This window comes from Narcine bancroftii, chromosome 5 (assembly GCF_036971445.1).
Source record: "Narcine bancroftii isolate sNarBan1 chromosome 5, sNarBan1.hap1, whole genome shotgun sequence".
Lineage (NCBI taxonomy): Eukaryota > Metazoa > Chordata > Chondrichthyes > Torpediniformes > Narcinidae > Narcine > Narcine bancroftii.
In genome coordinates this window covers 181,062,740-181,083,507 of record NC_091473.1, presented here as the reverse complement: position 1 = coordinate 181,083,507, position 20,768 = coordinate 181,062,740, and the positions used below count along the sequence as shown (strand labels likewise).

Sequence of the window (20,768 nt, the reverse complement as noted above, 5' to 3'; positions counted from 1 at the left end):
CCTTGTCAAGTGCCCAACTCAAATCCATAAACACCACATCTACAGCCCCACCTTCATTTCCTCAAACAACTTAATTTGCTTCATCTGGCACGATCTGCCTATCACAGAGCCGTGATGAACATCTTTCCTGGCTAAATTTTCTGAAATCCTGGCCTCGTGAATCCTCTCCAATACTTTCTGTGAGAAACAGATGTACCTTCACAGATTTCGCTCGAGACAAAAATTGAGAACAAAGAACATTATTGTACAACATTGCAAAGTTGGGTGCTTCCCCTTACCATGGGAATACACACACATACTGGGGCTCACCCAGCTTTTATACAGTTCATTTCAGTGTAGAGATTACCCCCCTCCCCCCCCCTTAACATTCTTCTGCCTCCTGGATTGGTTTGGCATTTGGTCATTCTTCTGCCTACATGCAGTTTTCTGTAAACTTGAAAGACCATGGGGTATCCTGTCTGGGTCCCATCATGTCATTGTCCTTATTCATGAATCTGCCTTTCTTTTTATTCAAACATCAACCCCCAGGACTTACTAATTCTATATGCAGAACTTGCTAATTCTTTCTATCACACCTTTCTTCTATTGTACTTGCGTAACCCTTCCTCACACTCTTATCGGAATTCATCCCTATTCAGCACTTACTTAACTTCCTTTAGTCTAGTCTATTATTCTTTATTTTATTAATACTAATTTTTATATTCTATTATCTCTCACAATCCCCACTTTTTAAATTCTCAACTGGAAACTTGGTCTTTTTCCCAGCGAGTCAGCAAACGAACTGTAATCTCAGCATCATCAGACGGAGTTTGGGAAACATGCATCCTTTGGGTTGTAGGGATCTGATGAAGGGTCCGTTGAATTAAACACTGCACACAAGTCATTAGGCAGGGAAGTTTCATGATGGCTAAAGTAATGAGTCCAACTGCTATAAGGGCTGTGTGTATCCACCTCCAGTCACCAGTAAAAAGTTCAACCGCCTGACCATTGTGACCGTTGTCATCAATCGATCTTCCACAAACGCCGCCCTCAGCAGCTAACAAGTAATCGAGAGCCAGGCGGTTTTGATAAGCTGTAGCTTGTATCCGTCGTTGTTCTTCAGCCAATAAATCCAAGGCCATCGCTGTCTGTTTGGTGAGAATCTTCAAAACTGCCTGGAGTCTGGTTAAACGATTTAAATGCCAAACAGCTGTCTGGAACAGCCTGAGCCGTTTACAACTGGAATCCCCCTTATAGTGATGGCCTTTAGCCTTCCAATGTATTCGTGACCCAAAGGATGATTTACAAGATGCCAAGTTGGGGGGGGGGGGGCGGCGTTTATTGTTACCTAACCTGTGAGTAGCAGCTTGTCTGCGAGCATTAGCATATATACCCCCTTTATCCCTACTCCAGGTATAGCCCTGACTAATGTTCTGCCCATCATTTTCCCACCATCTTCTTTGTACCATATTTTTAGCACTCATCTTTTTAATATCTGTAGAGGCCGGGACGCCAACCCAATCCACTCCCCTAGGGCAGTTCTGTTTCCCTGGTCCATGTTGGGATCCTAAATTAAACCATACTAAATAAGGTACCCCACTATGAATACACTCTATACCTGTGCCCTGTCTGCATTCTAAAGGTAAACTTGTCCATTCCTCAAAGTAATTATCACCTCTGCTGCCCCTATTCCAGGAGGACTTAATACATTGTGTACAATGGGGTGGTTTCCCAAAAATTGGGAACCAGCAGAAAAACAATGCAGCAAATAATAAAAATACCATTACAGCACATTTTCCCGGCGTAGCGTAACTTTAAGACCAGAAGGATGCGAGACTGCACGCCAGGTGGAGGGTGTATTATCAACGTCTTTAGTCCATGGATTAGCTTGTTTAATGCGTTGTATGTGAGTCCACCCCTTTTCTTTTGTTCGCACTGTAGTGTCTGTAATCAGAAGTACACAATAAGGGCCGTCCCATATCGGTTTTAGTTTATGGGCTTGCCACGCTTTTACATATACCCTATCACCAGGTTTAATAGAATGAATAGGATAGTCCAGGGGTGGGTTTTGAGCTAATAAACCCTTCTGTCGTAAGTCATACAGAAAAGTAGAAAGTCCCTGTAAATATTTAGATATGTACTTGTCATTGGCCTCAGGGGTAGGGGTATCAGTGTGGAATCCCATGTAAGGAAGACCAAACATCATTTCATATGGTGAGACAGCAAGGTCCTTACGAGGAGCTGTGCGAGTTCTAATTAAAGCTAAAGGTAAGCATTTAATCCAGGAGAGGCCAGTTTCCTCATGAAGTCGAGTGAGTTGATCTTTCAGGGTTTGATTCATCCGTTCAACACGGCCTGAACTCTGGGGGTGCCATGGGGTATGTAACTGCCAATCTATTCCCAGGATTTTACACACACCCTGGAGTACCTGAGAGGAAAATGTGTACCTCGATCTGAGTCAATGGTTTGAATAATGCCATAGCGCGGAATAACAGACTCTAGTAATATCCGGATAACGGTGCTAGCACGATCATTAGGGGTCGGGAAAGCCTCAACCCATCGAGTAAAATGATCCACCATTACCAGGAGGTATTTATAAACCCCTATCTTAGGTAATTCCGTGAAGTCAATCTGTAGTCGTTGAAACGGGCGTACGGCTATATCGCGACCGCCAGGCGTTACCTGGCACATGACTTTCTTATTCACTCGCTGACAGATTGGGCACCCCCGAGTACTTTGCTTGGCTATGGTGTATATTCCCGAGTAATTAAAGGACCGTACAAAAGCATCAACAAGTGCCTGTGTTCCCCAATGTGTCTGCTGGTGGAGCTGATCAATAATCTGACGAGCCAGGGCTTTGTTGAGTACTTGGCGTCCCTCTGCCGTCCACCACAACCCATCGGCAGTTTGAGACATTCCCTGGTCTTTAATATAAACCTCCTCTTCCCGTGAAAAGATGGGAGTCTTTTGAACCGCATGTGGGGTGGGGAGTAACAGCTGCATGTCTATTTTTTCTGTGAGTGCAGCCTGTTTGGCAGCTTCATCTGCCCGTCTGTTCCCCTCTACTTCAGAACTGTCAATAAGTTGATGGCCCCGTACATGAACTACAGCTATCTCCTCAGGTAACATAAGAGCATCTAAGGATTGAACAATTAAGTTTTCATGGATCAACTTTTGTCCTTTCCCAGTTATCATTCCCCGCTCTTTCCAAATCTTTCCACTACACCAAAAGCATACTTTGAGTCGGTATAGATTGTGCCCACCTTTCCCTCTAAACCCTGGAGAGCTCTACAGAGGGCATATAATTCACAGGATTGTGCCAACCAATGACCGGGAAGATGATCGGCTTCAATCACAACTCCTTCATTCCCATCCACTATACTATACCCACTATAATGAATGCCGTCAATCCAGCGGGAAGATCTATCAATAAACCATCTTTCACCCTCCCATAAAGGTTCATCACTTAAATCATCTCTAATTTTTGTCTGTAAATCTATCATTTCTAAACATACATGCTCTAAATCATTGGGGACAGTATCAGAATCTGGAGAAACCAAGAAGGCGGCTGGATTCTGTTCTTTGTTTATAATCAGTGTCAAATCATCCCTATCCATGAGAATCACTTCATATTTTAAAATTCTAGAATCAGTAAGCCACCTTCCAGCACGTTGTAAGAGAATGGTGCGGATTGTGCGAGGGGTGTGAACTAACATCGGGGCACCAAATGTAATCTTTCGTCCTTCTTCAACTAAAATAGCAGTGGCTGCAATTGCTTGCACACATTCTGGCCAACCACGACAAACGGGATCTAAAATTTTTGACAGAAAGGCAACTGGTGTCTAAAGCCTGCCCTCTCTTGCGTTAATACTTCCATGGCCACACCATCTTTCGCATTGGTATATAGGTCAAATGGCTTATTTAGGTCAGGTAAAGCCAAAACTGGGGCACTAATAAGACGCTGTTTCACCAAGGTAAAATCTTTAATCTCCTCCTCTGTCCAGACAACAGTTTCACCCCCTAGAGTTGCAGGTTTATCATAAAGAAATTTGACCAGGCTAGAATAATTCTCAATCCAAATTCTACAGTATCCCATTAAACCAAGGAATTTTCTAAGTTCTCGAGCACTTTTTGGAGGTGGGATCTACAGAATACCGCATGTTCTCTCTGGACTTATCTTCCTAATTCCTTGACTAACCAGATGACCTAAGTATTTAACTTCAGATTGAACAAATTGTAACTTTGATTCGCTCACTCTAAGACCCTTATTCCCTAGAAAATTCAGAAATTAAACAGTGTATTGTTTAACCACATCATACGTTTTTCCCGTGATTAATAAATCATCAACATATTGTATTAATTGACAATTCTCTCTCCAAGGGGCCTCATCTAGTACCTGTTCTAAAACTTGGCCAAACAAATTTGGGGATTCTGTAAAACCCTGGGGAAGGACCATCTACCGGTATTGATTTTTCCGTCCTGTAAAAGGATTCTCCCACTCAAATGCAAACATGTCCCTACTGTCTATTGCCAACGGACAGGTCCAGAAGGCATCTTTGAGGTCAATTACACTAAACCACTTACTATGGGGATCAATTTTACCCATTATCGTATAGGGGTTAGGTACGACCGGATAACGGGTGAGAATGATTTTGTTTAACTCCCTCAAATCCTGCACTAATCGATAGTGTTGGAATATAGGGGTTAATTAATCATAGAAAATATGTAGAATATATGCTTATGTACTATTCAGTTTGTATACATGAATCCAGTACTGTGTAACAATTTAATATTTACCTCATGGTGAAGGGAAAGAGTAATGTAAGTAAGGCGCAGCCACAGTATGTAGCAAAGTTGGCTGATTACAGTAGGTTTAGAATTGTCTGCTCCCAAATACAAAAGAGAGGATATGTATGAAACAATTTAGTAGGAATGTTAAGGCAAAAGGAGGTGTTGATGAGAACAGGAGATGATGGCCAGACAAGAACAAAGAGAATCCTGACAGAGACTGTCAGAAACAAAGAGAATGGAAACGAAACTAACTCAGTAAGAACGCCGCTAAGACGGAAGGAGGTGTTGAGTAGAACAGAGAATATGGCCAGATGAGAACAAAGAAATAATTAGAAATATCTGGGGTATGAATTGATTTCTGATCAAAACAACAGGATATTCTGGCCTTGAGGATTAAGATGGGAGCTCTACACCCCAGATATCTGCAGAGCAGGAAATTACTTGTGATAAATCTCATGCAAGAAATCTAGCAAAGAAAGCTAACTTTTGTTCTGTATGATAATGAAATCTAGCAAAGGAAGTCAAATTTTGTTCTGTATAAGGTTGAGCTATATAAACTGTAGAGACTGGACAGTAGAGGTTAGTCTTGGGGAATAGCTCACTGTGCAGGTGACCTATGAACTAACGACTGAACCAGAGCTCTGTTAAGCTTTATTCTTGTGTTGTGTAATAAACTGATTGTTGAACCGAATACCTTCTTCTATCACTTCATTTAACGAACACGCTGGACTCAGATGACACATAGACTAAATTAAGGGTAGGGTAAAGCCAGAGTCCGACACTCCTCCCTCCTCCCCATCTTTCTTTCCCCTCCCTCCTGCCCCTTCCTCCCTCCTCTCCTCCTCCCCCTCTCCCTTCTGCCCCTTCCTCCCTCCTCTCCTGCCCCTTCCTCCCTCCTCTCCTGCCCCTTCCTCCCTCCTCTCCTCCTCCTCCTCTCCTCCTCCTCCTCTCCTCCTCCTCCTTTCCTCCTCCCCCTCTCCTCCTCCCCCTCTCCCTTCTGCCCCTTCCTCCCTCCTCTCCTGTCCCTTCCTTTTTTGTTTAGCTGTTGCCCTCCACCCTGTTATCGTGACCCCGAGTGTACTCCGATGTCCCGGCCATGATTTGGATGAGCGCGAGCCGTGCCATTACGACTCTCTCCAGCAGGCAGAGAGGAATTTGCTCTGGATCTTCCAGGTTCCAGGAATCGGCCAGTGAAACTCCCCTCAAGACCGCCAGGGTGCGCTGGCGGTCGCTCCAAGCAGCCACGAGGTACAGCGCGTGCGCCGGGGAATTTCCGACTTCGGCCGACCAGCTGTGCGCCTGCGCGCCGGCTCCCCGCAGGGCGGCGGGTGATGGCGGCGGTTGTTGACGATTCGCTCTACCCCATTGCGGTGTTGATTGACGAGCTGAGGAATGAGGACGTGCAGGTGGGGCTGGGGAGGGGGACGTGGGAAGGGGAGGGGGTGAGGGAGGGGGACGTGGGGGTGGGGTGAGGGGAGGGGTCAGAGGGGGTGAAGGGACGAGGGAGGGGGTGAAGGGACGAGGGAGGGGGTGAAGGGACGAGGGAGGGGGTGAAGGGACGAGGGAGGGGGTGAAGGGACGAGGGAGGGGGTGAAGGGACGAGGGGAGGGGGTGAAGGGACGAGGGGATGGGGAGGGGTGAGGGGACGAGGGAGGGGGTGAAGGGACGAGGGGAGGGGTGAGGGGACGAGGGAGGGGGTGAAGGGACGAGGGAGGGGGGTGAAGGGACGAGGGAGGGGGGTGAAGGGACGAGGGAGGGGGGTGAAGGGACGAGGGAGGGGGGTGAAGGGACGAGGGAGGGGGGTGAAGGGACGAGGGAGGGGGTGAAGGGACGAGGGAGGGGGTGAAGGGACGAGGGAGGGGGTGAAGGGACGAGGGAGGGGGTGAAGGGACGAGGGAGGGGGAGAAGGGACGAGGGAGGGGGTGAAGGGACGAGGGAGGGGGTGAAGGGACGAGGGAGGGGGTGAAGGGACGAGGGGATGGGGAGGGGTGAGGGGACGAGGGAGGGGGTGAAGGGACGAGGGAGGGGTGAGGGGACGAGGGAGTGGGAGAGGGAAGGGGACAAGGGAGGAGCCGTGGGAGGAGGTGAGGGACGGGGATGAGGTGAAGGGATGGAGTGGAGGGGACGGGACGGAGTGGAGGGGACGGGACGGAGTGGAGGGGACGGGACGGAGTGGAGGGGACGGGACGGAGTGGAGGGGACGGGACGGAGTGGAGGGGACGGGACGGAGTGGAGGGGAGGAGTGGAGGGGAGGGGACGGAGGGGAGGGGACGGGACGGAGGGGAGGGGACGGGACGGAGGGGAGGGGACGGGACGGAGGGGAGGGGACGGGACGGAGGGGAGGGGACGGGACGGAGGGGAGGGGAGGGGACGGAGGGGAGGGGGACGGAGGGGAGGGGACGGAGGGGAGGGGACGGAGGGGAGGGGACGGAGGGGAGGGGAGGGGGATGAGGGAGGGGGGTGAGGGAGGGGAGGGGGTTGAGGGAGGGGAGGGGGATGAGGGAGGGGAGGGGGATGAGGGAGGGGAGGGGGATGAGGGAGGGGAGGGGGATGAGGGAGGGGAGGGGGATGAGGGAGGGGAGGGGGATGAGGGAGGGGAGGGGGATGAGGGAGGGGAGGGGGATGAGGGAGGGGAGGGGGATGAGGGAGGGGAGGGGGATGAGGGAGGGGAGGGGGATGAGGGAGGGGAGGGGGATGAGGGAGGGGAGGGGGATGAGGGAGGGGAGGGGGATGAGGGAGGGGAGGGGGATGAGGGAGGGGAGGGGGATGAAGGAGGGGAGGGGGATGAGGGGAGGGATGGGGTCGAAGGAGCGGATGGGGAGGAGTTGAGAGGAGGGGAGGGGGAGGTGGGGGGGACAAGGGAGAGGATGAGACAGGAAAGGGGATTGGGGAGGAATGAAGAGCTGATGATGGAGATGCACTCCTCCCTTGTACTCTCACAGGTGAGCCACCTCCCTTTTCCTTCACTGGGTAACCCAACACTCGCCCCCTCATCCCCCCCAAAAAAAATCGGGCAATCGATGTGTCCTTACTAGGTGACCCACCCACCTGCCCCTCATCGGGTGACTACCTCACGGTCTTGGGCACGATTTCCTCCCCATCCCTGGACGAGGGGTGGCCGGTCCATTCTGATCTCGAGTGACTGTATGTCCGGATGCCCCACCATTTAGTTCTCCTCTGTTACAGTTGCGTCTGAACAGTATCAAGAAACTGTCAACCATCGCGCTGGCTCTAGGCGTGGAGAGAACACGGAATGAACTATTGCCCTTCCTGACAGGTGAGCATCCTCGCAGATATCTCCCTTTGCCCCTCCTCTGCTGTGCCTTCACTCCTCGGTGCTGTCGAGCCGAGGGTTCACTGTGATGCAGGTACATTTCTGCAGAATAGCACATGATGGGAAATTTTGCTGACCCATGGATACGGAGACCAAGAACTGGGCATGGTTCTCCTGGTGTGGGACACGGATATTGGGAACTGTGCACAATGCTCCCAGTGTAGTCTGACTCAGGGATATAGAGACCAGTATCTGAACGATGCTTCCAGTATGGTCTAAGCTTTCCAACAGAAGCAAGCGAATTATAAATTGTGAATGAAGAACTCATTTCTTTTGTGTTCCAGATACAATCTACGATGAGGATGAAGTGTTGCTTGCCTTGGCGGAACAGTTGGGATCGTTCTCTGCCCTGGTGGGTGGCCCACCACATGTCCACTGCCTGCTGGTACGTGCCCTTCTTCTACTCCTCCTCCCTCCCTCTTTCTCGAAGCTGAACCTAGAGGGATCTTCACTGTGTCCGACCCCGGAGTGTGTGATGAGACGGTGTGGAGGGAGCTTCACTCCGTGTCTGACCTCAGGAAAGTGTGATGATACAGTGCGGACTCCTTCGCCAGGAAATGTAGGCAGGAATGTTAACACTGGAAGAGGGCAGTGAATCAGTCTAGGCTGATACTTGTACTGCCAGCTACTTGGACCACAGACCATAGTTCCCAGTCTCCATATCCCACACCAGGAGCACTGTTCACAGTTCCCCGTCTCTGTATCCAAACCGGGAGTAACATGCACAGTTGCTGGTCTCTGTATCCCACACCGGGAGCATCATGCCTAGTTCCCGGTCTCTGTATCCCAGGCTGGGTGCTCCATGCCCAGTTCCCGGTCTCTATATCTCGGGCTGGGAGCACTGTGCCCAGTTCCCGATCTCCGTGTCCCACACCAGGAGCTCCTTGCACAGTTCTTGGTCTCCGAATTCCGCACTGGCAGCACTGAGTTCTTACAGCGGATCGTGCTCTGCCGTGGACTCCTGCGATTGCCGCTCATCTCTGCATTTACTGGCTAGTGATGTGTCTCCCCCCCCTCCCCCCCACCAGCCCCCACTGGAAAACCTGGCCACCATGGAGGAGACAGTGGTAAGGGAGAAGGCGGTGGAGTCTCTGTGTGCTGTCTCACAAGAGCACTCGCAGGCGGACCTGGAGACCCACTTTGTGCCCCTGATCAAGCGCCTCGCCAATGGAGACTGGTTCACCTCCCGCACCTCTGCTTGCGGCCTCTTCAGCGTCTGCTACCCCCGGCTCTCTAACCCCATCAAGTCCGAACTCTGCCAGTGAGTATCAGTGAATGGGTAGGAGGTGGGGTGGGGTATTAGACATTGGCTGTAGATGACAGAAAGGTTGGGAGTGCAGTGGACGGCAAGAAAGGGGCTCAAGACTTTGAGAGATCTGGACCAGCAGGAAAACTTGCACTGAGGAATGGCAGATGGAATTTAGAACACAGAACATGGCAGTTGCCCCTTCGGCACCTGATGTTGTGTCCTTAAAAAAAAATACTAAACCCTCCCAACCCCATAACCCTCATTTTTCTTCTGTCCATGTGTCTTAACAGTCTTTTAAATGTCCCTAATATTTTAGCATTGCAGGCACCCACAAGTTTCTGTTATTAAAAAAAACTTACCCCTGACGTCACCCCTAAGCTTCCCTCCCTTCACTTTGTACAAATGTCCTCTGGTGTTTGCTGATCCCTCCCTGGGAAACAGGTGCTGGCCACTGCCCCGTCTAAGCCTCTCTCCTATGCAGACGAGAAGATTTACGAGAAGAGTTACAGGGAAAGGTTAAAGCTTTATTCCCTGGAGTGCAGAAGAACGAAGGGAGATTTGATATAAGTATTTTAGAATTATGAGGGGGATAGGCAGAGTAAATGTAGGTTGGTGAGATACAAACAAGAGGACGTGGGTTAAGGGTGAAAAGGGAAAAGTTTAGGGAGAACTTCTTCACCCACAGAGAGTGGTGGGGATGTGGAATGAGCTGCCAGCTGAGGTTGTGAATGTAAGCTCATTTTTAACATTTAAGAATTTGGGCAAGTACAAGGATGAGAGAGATATGGAAAGATATGGTGCATGTCGGTGGGACTAGGCAGAAAGATAGTTCTGCACAGACTAAAAGGGCTGAAGGGTCTGTTTCCGAGATGTATGGTTCTTTGTTAGTCAGTCATGTGACAGAAACCCTCCCACCCCGTCCTTCCCCCACCCCCCAACCATTTTAGGATGTCACTGTCAACCCAATGCCGTTACACTGCCAGTGATGTGGCCTCAACCCCCAACTTTGAAAGACATAAGGAGGGAAGGTGGGTTAATTTGGTCACAGGGCTGTGTTCGGGCGATGCTGCCCCGTGGGCCGGAAGGTCCCATTCCCCTGCTACATCTCAAAACTCAACCCAGCGCCCAGATTGGTGGGACTTGGAGGTTACAAAACTGAAGGGGCAGGGAAAGAGCAGCCCAGAAAGAGTTAAGTGAGGGGGGTGGGGGGGAATGGTGGGCAGGATCAGGGTTGAGAAAAGAAGAGGTGGGTGGAAAGTTTCCTGCCCCCAATGTCTTGTCTCTCGTCTCTTGCTTCTTTCTCCCCACCCACAATTTTTTGCTTCCTGTTTACCACCCCTCCCCCCAGCTCCCTCCCTGTGTCTTGTCCCCTCTATCTCCAGCCTCATCTTTTCCAAAGATTCTCTGGAACTGTCTAGAAACCTCTTTAATGTCACGATTGTATCTGCCTTTCCTCACTACCCCTGGCATCCCATTCCAGGCCCCCACTTATCTCTGTGTAAAAAGAAAATGTTTATCACCTTTAAACTCCTCCCCCCACCATCACAAACTCACATCCTCCTTCTCTGCAAGATTATGAGAGGCATAGATAGGCTGGACATCCAGCATCTTTTTCCCAGGGCAGAAGTAGCAAACAGCCGAGGACATCTGTACAAGGTGAGGGGAGACACAGAGAGTGGTGAGGGCTTGGAATGTGTTGATGAGGGTGGTGATGGAGGCTGGTACAATAGGGATATTTAAAAGGCTCTTAGACAGGTGGATGTAAGAGAAATCGAGGGTTGTGCGTGTGAGGGGGGTGAATGGGGAGATTGTGGAGTAGGTTTACATGGGCCAGCACAACATCGTTAGTTGAAGGCCCTGCACTGTGCTGCAATATTTTTTTAGGGATGTGATATTGAGGCTTTATAAGGCACTGGTGAGATCTCATGTGGAGTATTGTGAGTAGTTTTTGGTTCCTCATTGAAAAAAGGATGTGCTGACGTTGGAGAGGGTTCAGGGGAGGTTCACAAGGGATGATATCGGGAGCAAAACCGTTGCCTTATGAGGAACATTTAGTGCCTTATGGCCTGTTCTCATTGGAATTTAGGAGATTCAGGAGGGATCTCTTGAAATATTTCGAATATTAAAGAGATAAGGAGGAATTTTTTGCCGCAGGTGGTTGTGGAGGCCAGGACAATGGGAGTCTTTAAGGCAGGGATCGACAGGTTCTTGATTAGCCAGGGTATCAAAGGTTAAATGGAAATCATTAAATTAAAAGCTTAAATCAAAGGCCAGGAAGTGGGACTGAATGGGAAAATGGATCACCTTGAATGGCTGGGCAGACTCAGTGGGCTGAATGGGCTCTTTGCTTCTATGTTTATGACCCAGCCTCACCCTTCAGCTCTGAATTTTTCTTTCTTTCCATCCTTCCGTTCATCCACATGAACCCCCCCCCCCCGCAGGAACTTCAAGATCCTCTGCACGGACGACACCCCAATGGTGAGGCGTGCGGCCGCCTCCAAGCTGGGTGAGTTCGCCAAGGTGGTGGAGCTGGAGGACGTCAGGTCTGAGATCGTGCCTGTGTTCGCCAACCTGGCCGCGGACGAACAGGTGAGACCTGCCCAACAAATCAGGACGCTTCGCTCTTCGAGTCTCCCACCCCGTTCCAATCATAGGTGACGTCTGCCTCCTCCCAACCCTCATTTCTCTGATCCTCCCTGCCCCATCACACTTGGCACCCTCATTGCTCGAAAACTGTCGACCTCCAATGACTTTAAAGTTCAAATTTATTGTCAGAATCAGGTTTATCGTCATAAACATGTGTCATGTAATTTACAGTATTTTAAAATTTTTAAAAGATTTTTATTAAAGTTTGCAATAATGCAAAAATTGAACAATACAATTATATATTGAAATACAAATTACAAGAACCCCCCGCCCCCCCCCCCCCCCCCCCCTGTTAATTCAAAGCCCCAACCACAGTTTGGAAAAATCTTATTGTGTGGGTATCAACTTGGGAACAGACAGCCCAGCATCAAAGGGTACAACAATTCTAAAACTTTAGATTATGGGAATGGTCAATAAAAGGGCCCCAAGTCCTTAGGAAATTAGTAGTTGATTCTTTAATGGCCTATCTAAATTTTTTCTAAACTTAAACAAGACATAATTTCAGTTAACCATCGTGTATGAGTAGGTGGAAAATTGTCTTTCCAGTTCATCAAAATTGCACGTCTGTCCCTTAATGAAGTAAGAGATAAAATTCAATTTTGAGATGGAGTCAGTAAAACATCATCATCCTGAAATGATCCAAATAGTGCATTTAAAGGGCAAGGTTCTTGAATGTGGCCCATAAGCAGAAAGGCTTGGCCATCTCTGATCAACACGTTCACTGCTTTTGGAGGGCAGCAGCAGTCATTGAGTCGACATTGCCCGAGACATACTGTGTACTTGACGTTGCCATCAGGAAAGAGGTGTAGGTGTCACAAGACTCTCACCACCAGACCCCTCAATGACAAACTCAGTCAGGGACTCCTTTAAGAACTCTTACTTTACATGTAATTTATTACTGAATATATAATTTTTCCCTGTGTTGCACAGTCATTTCACATACATTTCTTTCTTTTGTTGACATAGCTTTTCTTGAATGAAACACAAAAGTCTGCAAATGCTGTGGATTGTCGTAAAAACGCGAGTCAGCAGGTCTCGTAGCATCTGTAGGATGAAGAGATACAACTGACAGTTTTCATACCTTGAAGAAGGGCTTAGGCCCAAAACATTGGATGTCTCTAATCTCCTATGTGAGACCTGCTGAGTTCTTCCAGCATTCTTGTGTTTTCTTAAGTACAGTTTGCACGACTGATAACTAGAAATACTGCCTGGCCCACAGGAACAAGAATCTCGCTGTTATACGTGATGTCATGTACAGACTCTGACAGTAAATCTGAACTTTGGACCTTCCAAAGTTCCCATAATCTAAAGTTTTAGAGTGGTTGTACCCTTCGATGCTGGACTGCCAGTTTACACGTTGATACCCGCACGTTAGATTTTTCCAAACTGTGATCAGGGCTTTGAATTAACATGGGGTGGGGGGGGGGCTTGTAATTTGTATTTCAATATCCAATTGTATTGCTTAATTTTTGCATTATTGTACACTTATCCGAATTGAACTCCACCCGCCGCTTCTCCACCCAGCTCTGCATCCTATCAATGGCCTGTTGCTCCCTCACATTTCTTTCTCCCCCATCCAATCCTATCCAGGACTCAGTTCGGCTCCTGGCAGTGGAAGCTTGTATCAGCATCGCCCAGCTCTTGAAGCATGATGAGGTGGAGAAAATGCTAATGCCGTCACTGCGTCAAGCCGCAGAGGACAAATCCTGGCGAGTGCGGTACATGATGGCAGAGAAGTTTGCAGAGGTAGGTTCCACCTGATGTTTATTTCAAATTTCTCTCTCTCACACTCACTTACAGGATATACTGATCACCCATCTCACAGCCTGCAAGAAGAAGCTATTCCTCAGCCTGGCTTTCCTGATTTTACTCTCTCTCTTTGTCTCTCTCTTTGTCTCTCTTTCTCTTTCTCTCTCTCTCTCTCTCTCTCTCTCTCTCTCTTTCTCTCTTTGTCTTTCTCTCTTTGTCTTTCTCTCTTCTCTTTTTCTCTTTCTCTTTCTTTCTCTCTCTCTTTCTTTCTCTCTTTCTCTCTCTCTCTTTCACTCCTCTCTTTCTCTCTTTGTCTTTCTCTCTCTCTCTTTCTCTCTCTCTCTTCCACTCTTTCTCTTTTTCTCTCTCTCTTTCTCTCTCTCTTTCTATCTCTCTCTTTCATTCTTTCTCTCCCTCCTATGTGCTGGATGGAAAGGGTTCTCAATCATTTTCTGAGCCTTATTTAAGCAACAGGTGAATGTCATCAACGGTGAAAAGGGGAGGCCCCAATGGTCTTCTCAGCCATTTTGATGACCCTCTGACTTGACTTCTGTTCCAATGCTTTTCAGCTCCCGTCCCACACTATGATGCAGCTGGACAGGACGCCCTTGATTGAGCTGCTGTAAAATGTTGTCCAACGTTCCCTCTGCCCCTCTTACTCCTTGTTCACTCTCACCCTCTTCCCCCACCACTCCAGTTTCCTGTCACCTTCAGTGAGCCACAGGTTTCTGTCCTGTATCCACCACAATTCAAGATTCTTTTATTCTCATGTAATTAAAAACCGTGTCAAGTTACTCAGAATTGACTATTCGGCCGTAAGGTGGACAGATTCACCATCACCAGAAATCGCCTGAATTGCCTCTTACTGTCAGAGAAGGAGAAGCAAAAGAGAGGCCCCTCCCACCTGAGTTACTGGATTCGCCTCCCGCAGCCCCTGTGGCCACAAAGCATTGGCAATCCGAGCTCCAGATCCGAACCTCTGACACCATCAGGAACCCTTCAGCGCCTCCGGCACCCTCTTGCATCCCGGTTCCGATACCTGGTGCGTCTTCAGCCAGCCTTGCACAAGTCTCCTGCATCCTGCGTGTGTTCCTTGCCTCGAGTAACCAACAGCCACTGCCTGAGTGTTCTTCAGCCCGAGAACCCCCTCATTAGTCCACCACCGAGGTTACCTTCCCTCCGCTTCTTCTCAAACGAGAGGTGTTTTCTAGTGCCCTGAACCAGCCCTCTGCTTCCTCTCATAGCCTCTCCATCAACAGGCCTGCGGCAGTCAGACTGGGCGGTTGGATCCCGCGAGGGAGTTCTGTGACTCCACTCCCCATGGGTGTCATTACAGCAGCTCCGGCAACACAGACATTGCTACTGTTGGATCTTCCAGGGCCCTGAAGTGTCTGGAGTCCACAGGCCAGGCCTGACAAAAGCGCGTGGGGCTTGTTTTAATTGGGCTCAGCCTCAGACCGCCCTCCCTAAGCTCTGACGATAATGGGTCATGCTCACACTGAAGTGGAAGAGCTCGTTTTCTAACCTGTCTCCACTTACCCTCCTTTTGTCTCCAACCCCTCTCCCCGCCTCTTTCTCCACCTCTTCCTCCCTCCCTCCGTCTTTCTTCCCTCTCTCCCCCCTCTTTGCCTGACTACCACTTTCTCTCTCCTCCACTCCCTCCATAAAGGGACTCTCCCTGTCTCTCCCTGTCCCTCCATACCTCTCTCCCTACTTCTCCCTATCTCTCTTCCATGTGTCATGCCTCCTCCCCCTCTCTCTCTTTCTGCCTCCTAATTCCATTGGATCCCAATACACTCCCCCTATCTCAACACCCCACCCCACGACAATTCGTTCTTCCCCCCCCACCCCAACAACCCCACCCTTGCCCCTAATTCCCCACCCCACTGCTGCCCTCCCTTCCTCGTTCCTCCACCCCCTGCATTTGTGTGGGACAGCTCCAGAGAGCGGTGGGGCCCGACATCTCCAGGAAAGACCTACTGCCGGCCATCCATAACCTCCTGAAGGACGGAGAGGCGGAGGTGCGGACTGCGGCTGCCCAGAGGATCAAAGGTCAGGGAGCTCCCTCCACCAGAGTCCCAAGAGGGCTGAAAACCAGCAGCATTCCCGTTTGGGAGGGGTTGTCACAATTTTTATGTCCTTCCCAACAGTGTGGTCGGTGTTCCCGGCACAGAGCTGCACATGTTCCCTAGCCCACCCTCCATCCTCGCCGCCCCTTCACCATTCACTGGCCCTTCAGTTGACGAGATTACCGCCTTTTCTGATCCACTGCCTCAGTGACAAGTTCTCTGTCCATGTCACAGCCCATGATTGGATGTGTCTGGTTACATGCTGTTCCACGAGCCTTTACCTCCTTTCAATCTCTCCACAGAGTTCTGTGAAAACCTGCCCGAGGAAGGTCGACAGCAAATTATCATCAAACAGATTCTCCCTTGTGTCAAAGTAAGCATTTAATCTCCCTCACTTGCATCTGAAAGTTCAAAGTTCAGATTTATCGTCAGAGTAAAAACATGACATCACATACAATCCAGAGATTCTATTTCCTGTGGGCGAGGCAGAAGGTTGTCATAGGACAGGATGCCAAGCTGGGTAGAAAAGTGGCAGATGGTTCAACCCGGGTACGTGTGAGGTGATGCATTTTGGAAGGTCAAACTTAAAGGCAGAGTACAGGGTTGATGGTAGGATACTTTACGTTGTGGAATCCATCGATCTCAAGGGTGCTCCACAAATTGATAAGGTAGTTGAGAAGGCCGATGGGATGATGGCCTTCATTAGTCGACGGATTAAGTTCAAGAGGGCAAGGTAATGTTGCAGCTCTGTAAAACTCTGGTTAGACTGTCCATGGAATATTGTAAGAAGTAAAACACAATGCAGGAGAAACTCTCAAAAGTAAAAATACATAATTGACGTTTCGGGCTTGAACCTTTCAACAAGATATGAAAAAAAGACACCACCTATCCACACAAAAGAGTGGGGGAAAATGGTGTGGAAGGAGCTTCACTTTGTGTCTGATCCCGGGAGTATATGATGGGGTGGTGCAAAGGTGGCTTCACTCTGTGTCTGACCACAGGAGTGTGTGATGGGATGGTGTGGAGGGGTCTTCACTCTGTGTCTGACCCCGGGAGTGTGTGATGGGATGGTGTGGAGGGGTCTTCACTCTGTGTCTGACCCCGGGAGTGTGTGATGGGATGGTGCGGAGGGAGCTTCGTTCACTGTGTCTGACCCCGGGAGTGTGTGACAGGGCGATGCGGAGGGAGCTTTACTCTGTGTCTGACCCAGGAGTGTGTGATGGGGCAGAGTAGAGGGAGCTTCACCCTAATGGGAGGGTGAACGGAGCGTTAGCATGCAGCTGAAGTTGACCATGCTCCTTCAGGAATCATAGAGTGTGTGTATCTCTTGAGTTGCCTTTGATCCCATGCAGGAGCTCGTCTCCGATGGTAGTGAGCATGTAAAGTCAGCCATGGCGTCCGTCATCATGGGCCTCTCTCCAATCCTGGGGAAGGACAACACAGTGGAGCACCTCCTGCCTCTCTACCTGATGCAGCTGAAAGATGAGGTGAGATTTTCCTGGGGTATTTATTGTCAGGGTACCTACATGACATTCACATACAACCCTGAGGTTCTTTTTCCCACAGGTCAGGCAGAATTACCACTTATTGGCAGTGCAAGAAAACTGATTCAACGTACACATGGAAACAAAAAATATAAACTGGCTACAATACAGGGGAAAAAAAGTGCAAAACTATGAGTCTTTAAACAAGTCCTTGACTGAGTTTGTTGTTGAGGAGTCTGATGGTGGAGGGGTAAAGGCTATTCCTGAACCTGGTGTGTGCGAGTCTTGTGGCACCTATGCCTCTTTCCTGATGGCAGCAGCATGAACAGAGCGTGTGCTGGGTGTGTGGATCCTTGATGATCGCTGCTGCTCTCTGACGGCAGTGTTCCCTGTAGATGTTCACAATGGTGGGAAGGATTTTGCCTGTGAACTTCCCATATCAGACCCTGATGCAGCTGGTCTGACCTCCCATCCTCCTTCACCCCTAAGAGAAATGCTCAATTAACCTGGCCTCAAAACTATAGAACATTACAGCACAGGAACAAGCTTCTTAACCCTTCTAGTCTGTGTCCTAGTCCCACTGACCCGCACACAATCCATATCCTTCGATACCCCTTCCATCCATGCACCTGCCCAAATTCTTGTGTGTCAAAATTGAGCCCACATTCACCATTTCAACTGGCAGCTTGTTCCACACTCATCACTCTGTGTGGAAAAAGTTCCCCCTAAACTTTTCCCTTTTCACCATTAACCCACGTACTCTGGTTTGTATCTCACCTACCCTCAGTGGGAAAAGCCGGTCAACATTTACTCTGTCTCTCCCTCATCATTTTAAATACCTTGATCAAATCTCCCCTCGTTCTTCTACGCTACGGGGAATAAAGTCCGAACCTGTTTAACCTTTCCTTGTAACTCAGTTCCTGAAGTCCGGTGTTAAAAGATCAAACCAGCAACACAAAGAAGGCATATCACACAGGGGTAAAGATGAACAATTACTTTATTAACAACAAAATTAACCTTCAAACTTTAATTCAAAATCCCCCCCCACTTTTATAACAATGCCCACTGGTTACTATGCAAATTTCTATAACAGTGTAAAACTAATAAATTCCCCAGCCTAAATATAACATATGGAATTAAAGTCTAAGTTATATTTCCAACAAACCCACAGAAAAACTTAGACACAAAACACACAAGACTAATAAAACTTCAATCTCAACCGAAGCAAAGATCATAAACAAAATTGAGTTTGTTTGGTAAACTGAAGCCAAAAGATCTTTGAGAGAGAGAGAGCACAAAATTCAATGTTGTCTTGTGTTGCTGCAGAGAGAGGAACCACTGACTTGGTCCGGATTCTTCTGGCTGCCTTCGGAATGTTCATCCCTTTTAAAATGCCCAACATTCTAAACTGTCCTCTAGACCATGATTCATTCTCTGGGCCTCCTTCCACTCCATAGCACCACCCAGTGGTGGTTTATGGTCCAAGTCCAGATATTTTTAGATCATTTTCTGCACATGCCCAGTCTGTCTCCCACTCTCTCAGCAATCCACCTTCACCTTGGCTCTCTAAGGCAAACTGTCACTTTCCAACATAAAACTACACAACACATAGGCCAATACACAACACAGAACTCTGTAACACCTATTCTGCTAAAAAAAATTGGTCCACGAGAACAAATTTTTAACAATGGAAGTATTACATAAATAAAATAAACTTTTTTTTACAATAAGTATGTGATTAGATTCATATCTACCCAGATTAACATCTTGACAAACAATCTCCTATTACATTATATCTGTTCCCTTCATGTGTGTAATAATTAAATCATACTCTTGTAACATTAAGCTTCAGTTCACTAACCGTCTTCTTATTTTTCATTTTAGACAGAAAATCTAATTATTATGATCAGTATATATTATTAACAGTTTTTGAGCAGTAAAAATATACACATCAACATGTTGCAATGCTAAAACAAGCGCTAATAACTCCTTCTCAATGGTTAAATAATTTTGTTGATGGTCGTTAAACTTTTTTGAGAAGTCTGAAATAGGATGTTCTACTCCATCATGGACCATCCTTCTTCTGTAACAGTACACCACCAACTTTTTCGTCACTGGCGTCCACAGCTAAAAAGAATGACTTTTCAAAGTTAGGGGACAAAAGTACAGGCTAATGGCATAAAATAGCCTTTAATTTCAGAAATGCTTCCTGGCATGCATCTGACCAGATAAATTGTTCTTTCTTTCCAAGTCATTTTGTTAATGGGAGTGCAATTTCTGCAAAGTTTTTACAAAACCTATGATAGTAACCAATCATACCTAGAAATTTCCGAAGAGCTTTCTTATTACCGGGGATATGGAATGCAGTGATAGCCAATACTTTTGCTCCAACCGGTGCCACCTGTTCCTGTCTTACCACATAACCCAGATAAATTAGGAGGTGGCCTTCCACCAGTCTCTGAAATAACTGCTCTAATTCAAGAATATGTTCTTCCCATGTATCCATACTAATGACTAAATCATTGATATAGGCTCCTGTGTGCTCTAAACCCTGAATTACTGCATTAATCATTCTCTGAAATGTGCCAGGTGCATTTTTCATCTGGAAAGGCATAACATTATACTCGTACAATCCCAAAGGTGTAACAAGTGCAGAAATATCCCTGCCTCTCTCTGTCAAAGGAACACACCAGTATTCTTTTAAGAGATCAATCTTTGTAAGAAACTTAGCCTTCCCCACCTTATCTATGCAATCATCTATTTTGGGGATAGGGAACGCATCATGTTTACCTTTCAATAATCTGTACAAAACCTAATTGAGCCATCTGGCTTAGGCACCAGAACACAGGGTGAACTCCAATTTGAACTCGATTTTCGGATGATGTAATTTTTGAGCATATAATCCACTTCTTGATCCAACAATCTGCTCTTTTCCTGATTAACTTGGTAAGGATGCTGCTTAATAGGCTTAGCATCACTGACCTCCACATAATGACAAGCCACGGTAGTTCTTCTTGGAACATCTGGGAATATATCCTTAAATTTCATAAGTAATGTCTTCATTTCTTCCCTTTCTGATTTAGTCAAATGCATTAACTTGGTGTCTAAGTTTTGCAAAACTATAGAATTTTCCAGCCTGGGTCTTATCACTTTCCGTGCTCCATGACCTTCCACAAAATCTCCTCCTTACTTTCCTCTACAACTAGCACCTTGGTTGGAATCCTAGTCTCCTCCTCAGTCATTTTCTCAAAGTAAGGCTTAAGCATGTTCACGTGACAGACCTGTGTCTCTCTTTGACGATCAGCCGTCTCAGTGACATAGGTGACCTGGTTAATTTTTGATTTCACCTTATATGGTCCTGAAAACTAAGCTCTCAAAGGGTTTGACTGCATTGGAAACAAAACCAATACTGTGTTGCCAGGTTTAATGTCCCTAATTTTTGCTTTTTGATCATACCGAATTTTCAT

General features: G+C 47.9%; 1 protein-coding gene across 5 annotated transcripts in view; it reads left to right on the top strand.

The window, feature by feature from the left end:
* The first annotated feature begins 5,901 nt into the window (after positions 1-5,901).
* LOC138764273 (serine/threonine-protein phosphatase 2A 65 kDa regulatory subunit A alpha isoform-like) overlaps positions 5,902-20,768 on the top strand; it is a 38,413-nt gene continuing 23,546 nt past the window's right edge. For 2 of the 5 annotated variants that reach the window (XM_069939959.1, XM_069939958.1), the window contains exons 1-9: positions 6,045-6,176; positions 7,957-8,047; positions 8,389-8,489; positions 9,133-9,365; positions 11,795-11,942; positions 13,590-13,745; positions 15,686-15,800; positions 16,120-16,190; positions 17,170-17,304. In XM_069939959.1, the coding sequence (XP_069796060.1) occupies positions 6,102-6,176; positions 7,957-8,047; positions 8,389-8,489; positions 9,133-9,365; positions 11,795-11,942; positions 13,590-13,745; positions 15,686-15,800; positions 16,120-16,190; positions 17,170-17,304 (1,125 nt within the window). In that variant the 5' untranslated portion in view covers positions 6,045-6,101. Of the gene's footprint in view, positions 6,177-7,956; positions 8,048-8,388; positions 8,490-9,132; positions 9,366-11,794; positions 11,943-13,589; positions 13,746-15,685; positions 15,801-16,119; positions 16,191-17,169; positions 17,305-20,768 lie in introns of those variants that run through there. The other 3 variants (XM_069939960.1, XR_011358094.1, XM_069939961.1) reach the window with 3 other exon arrangements.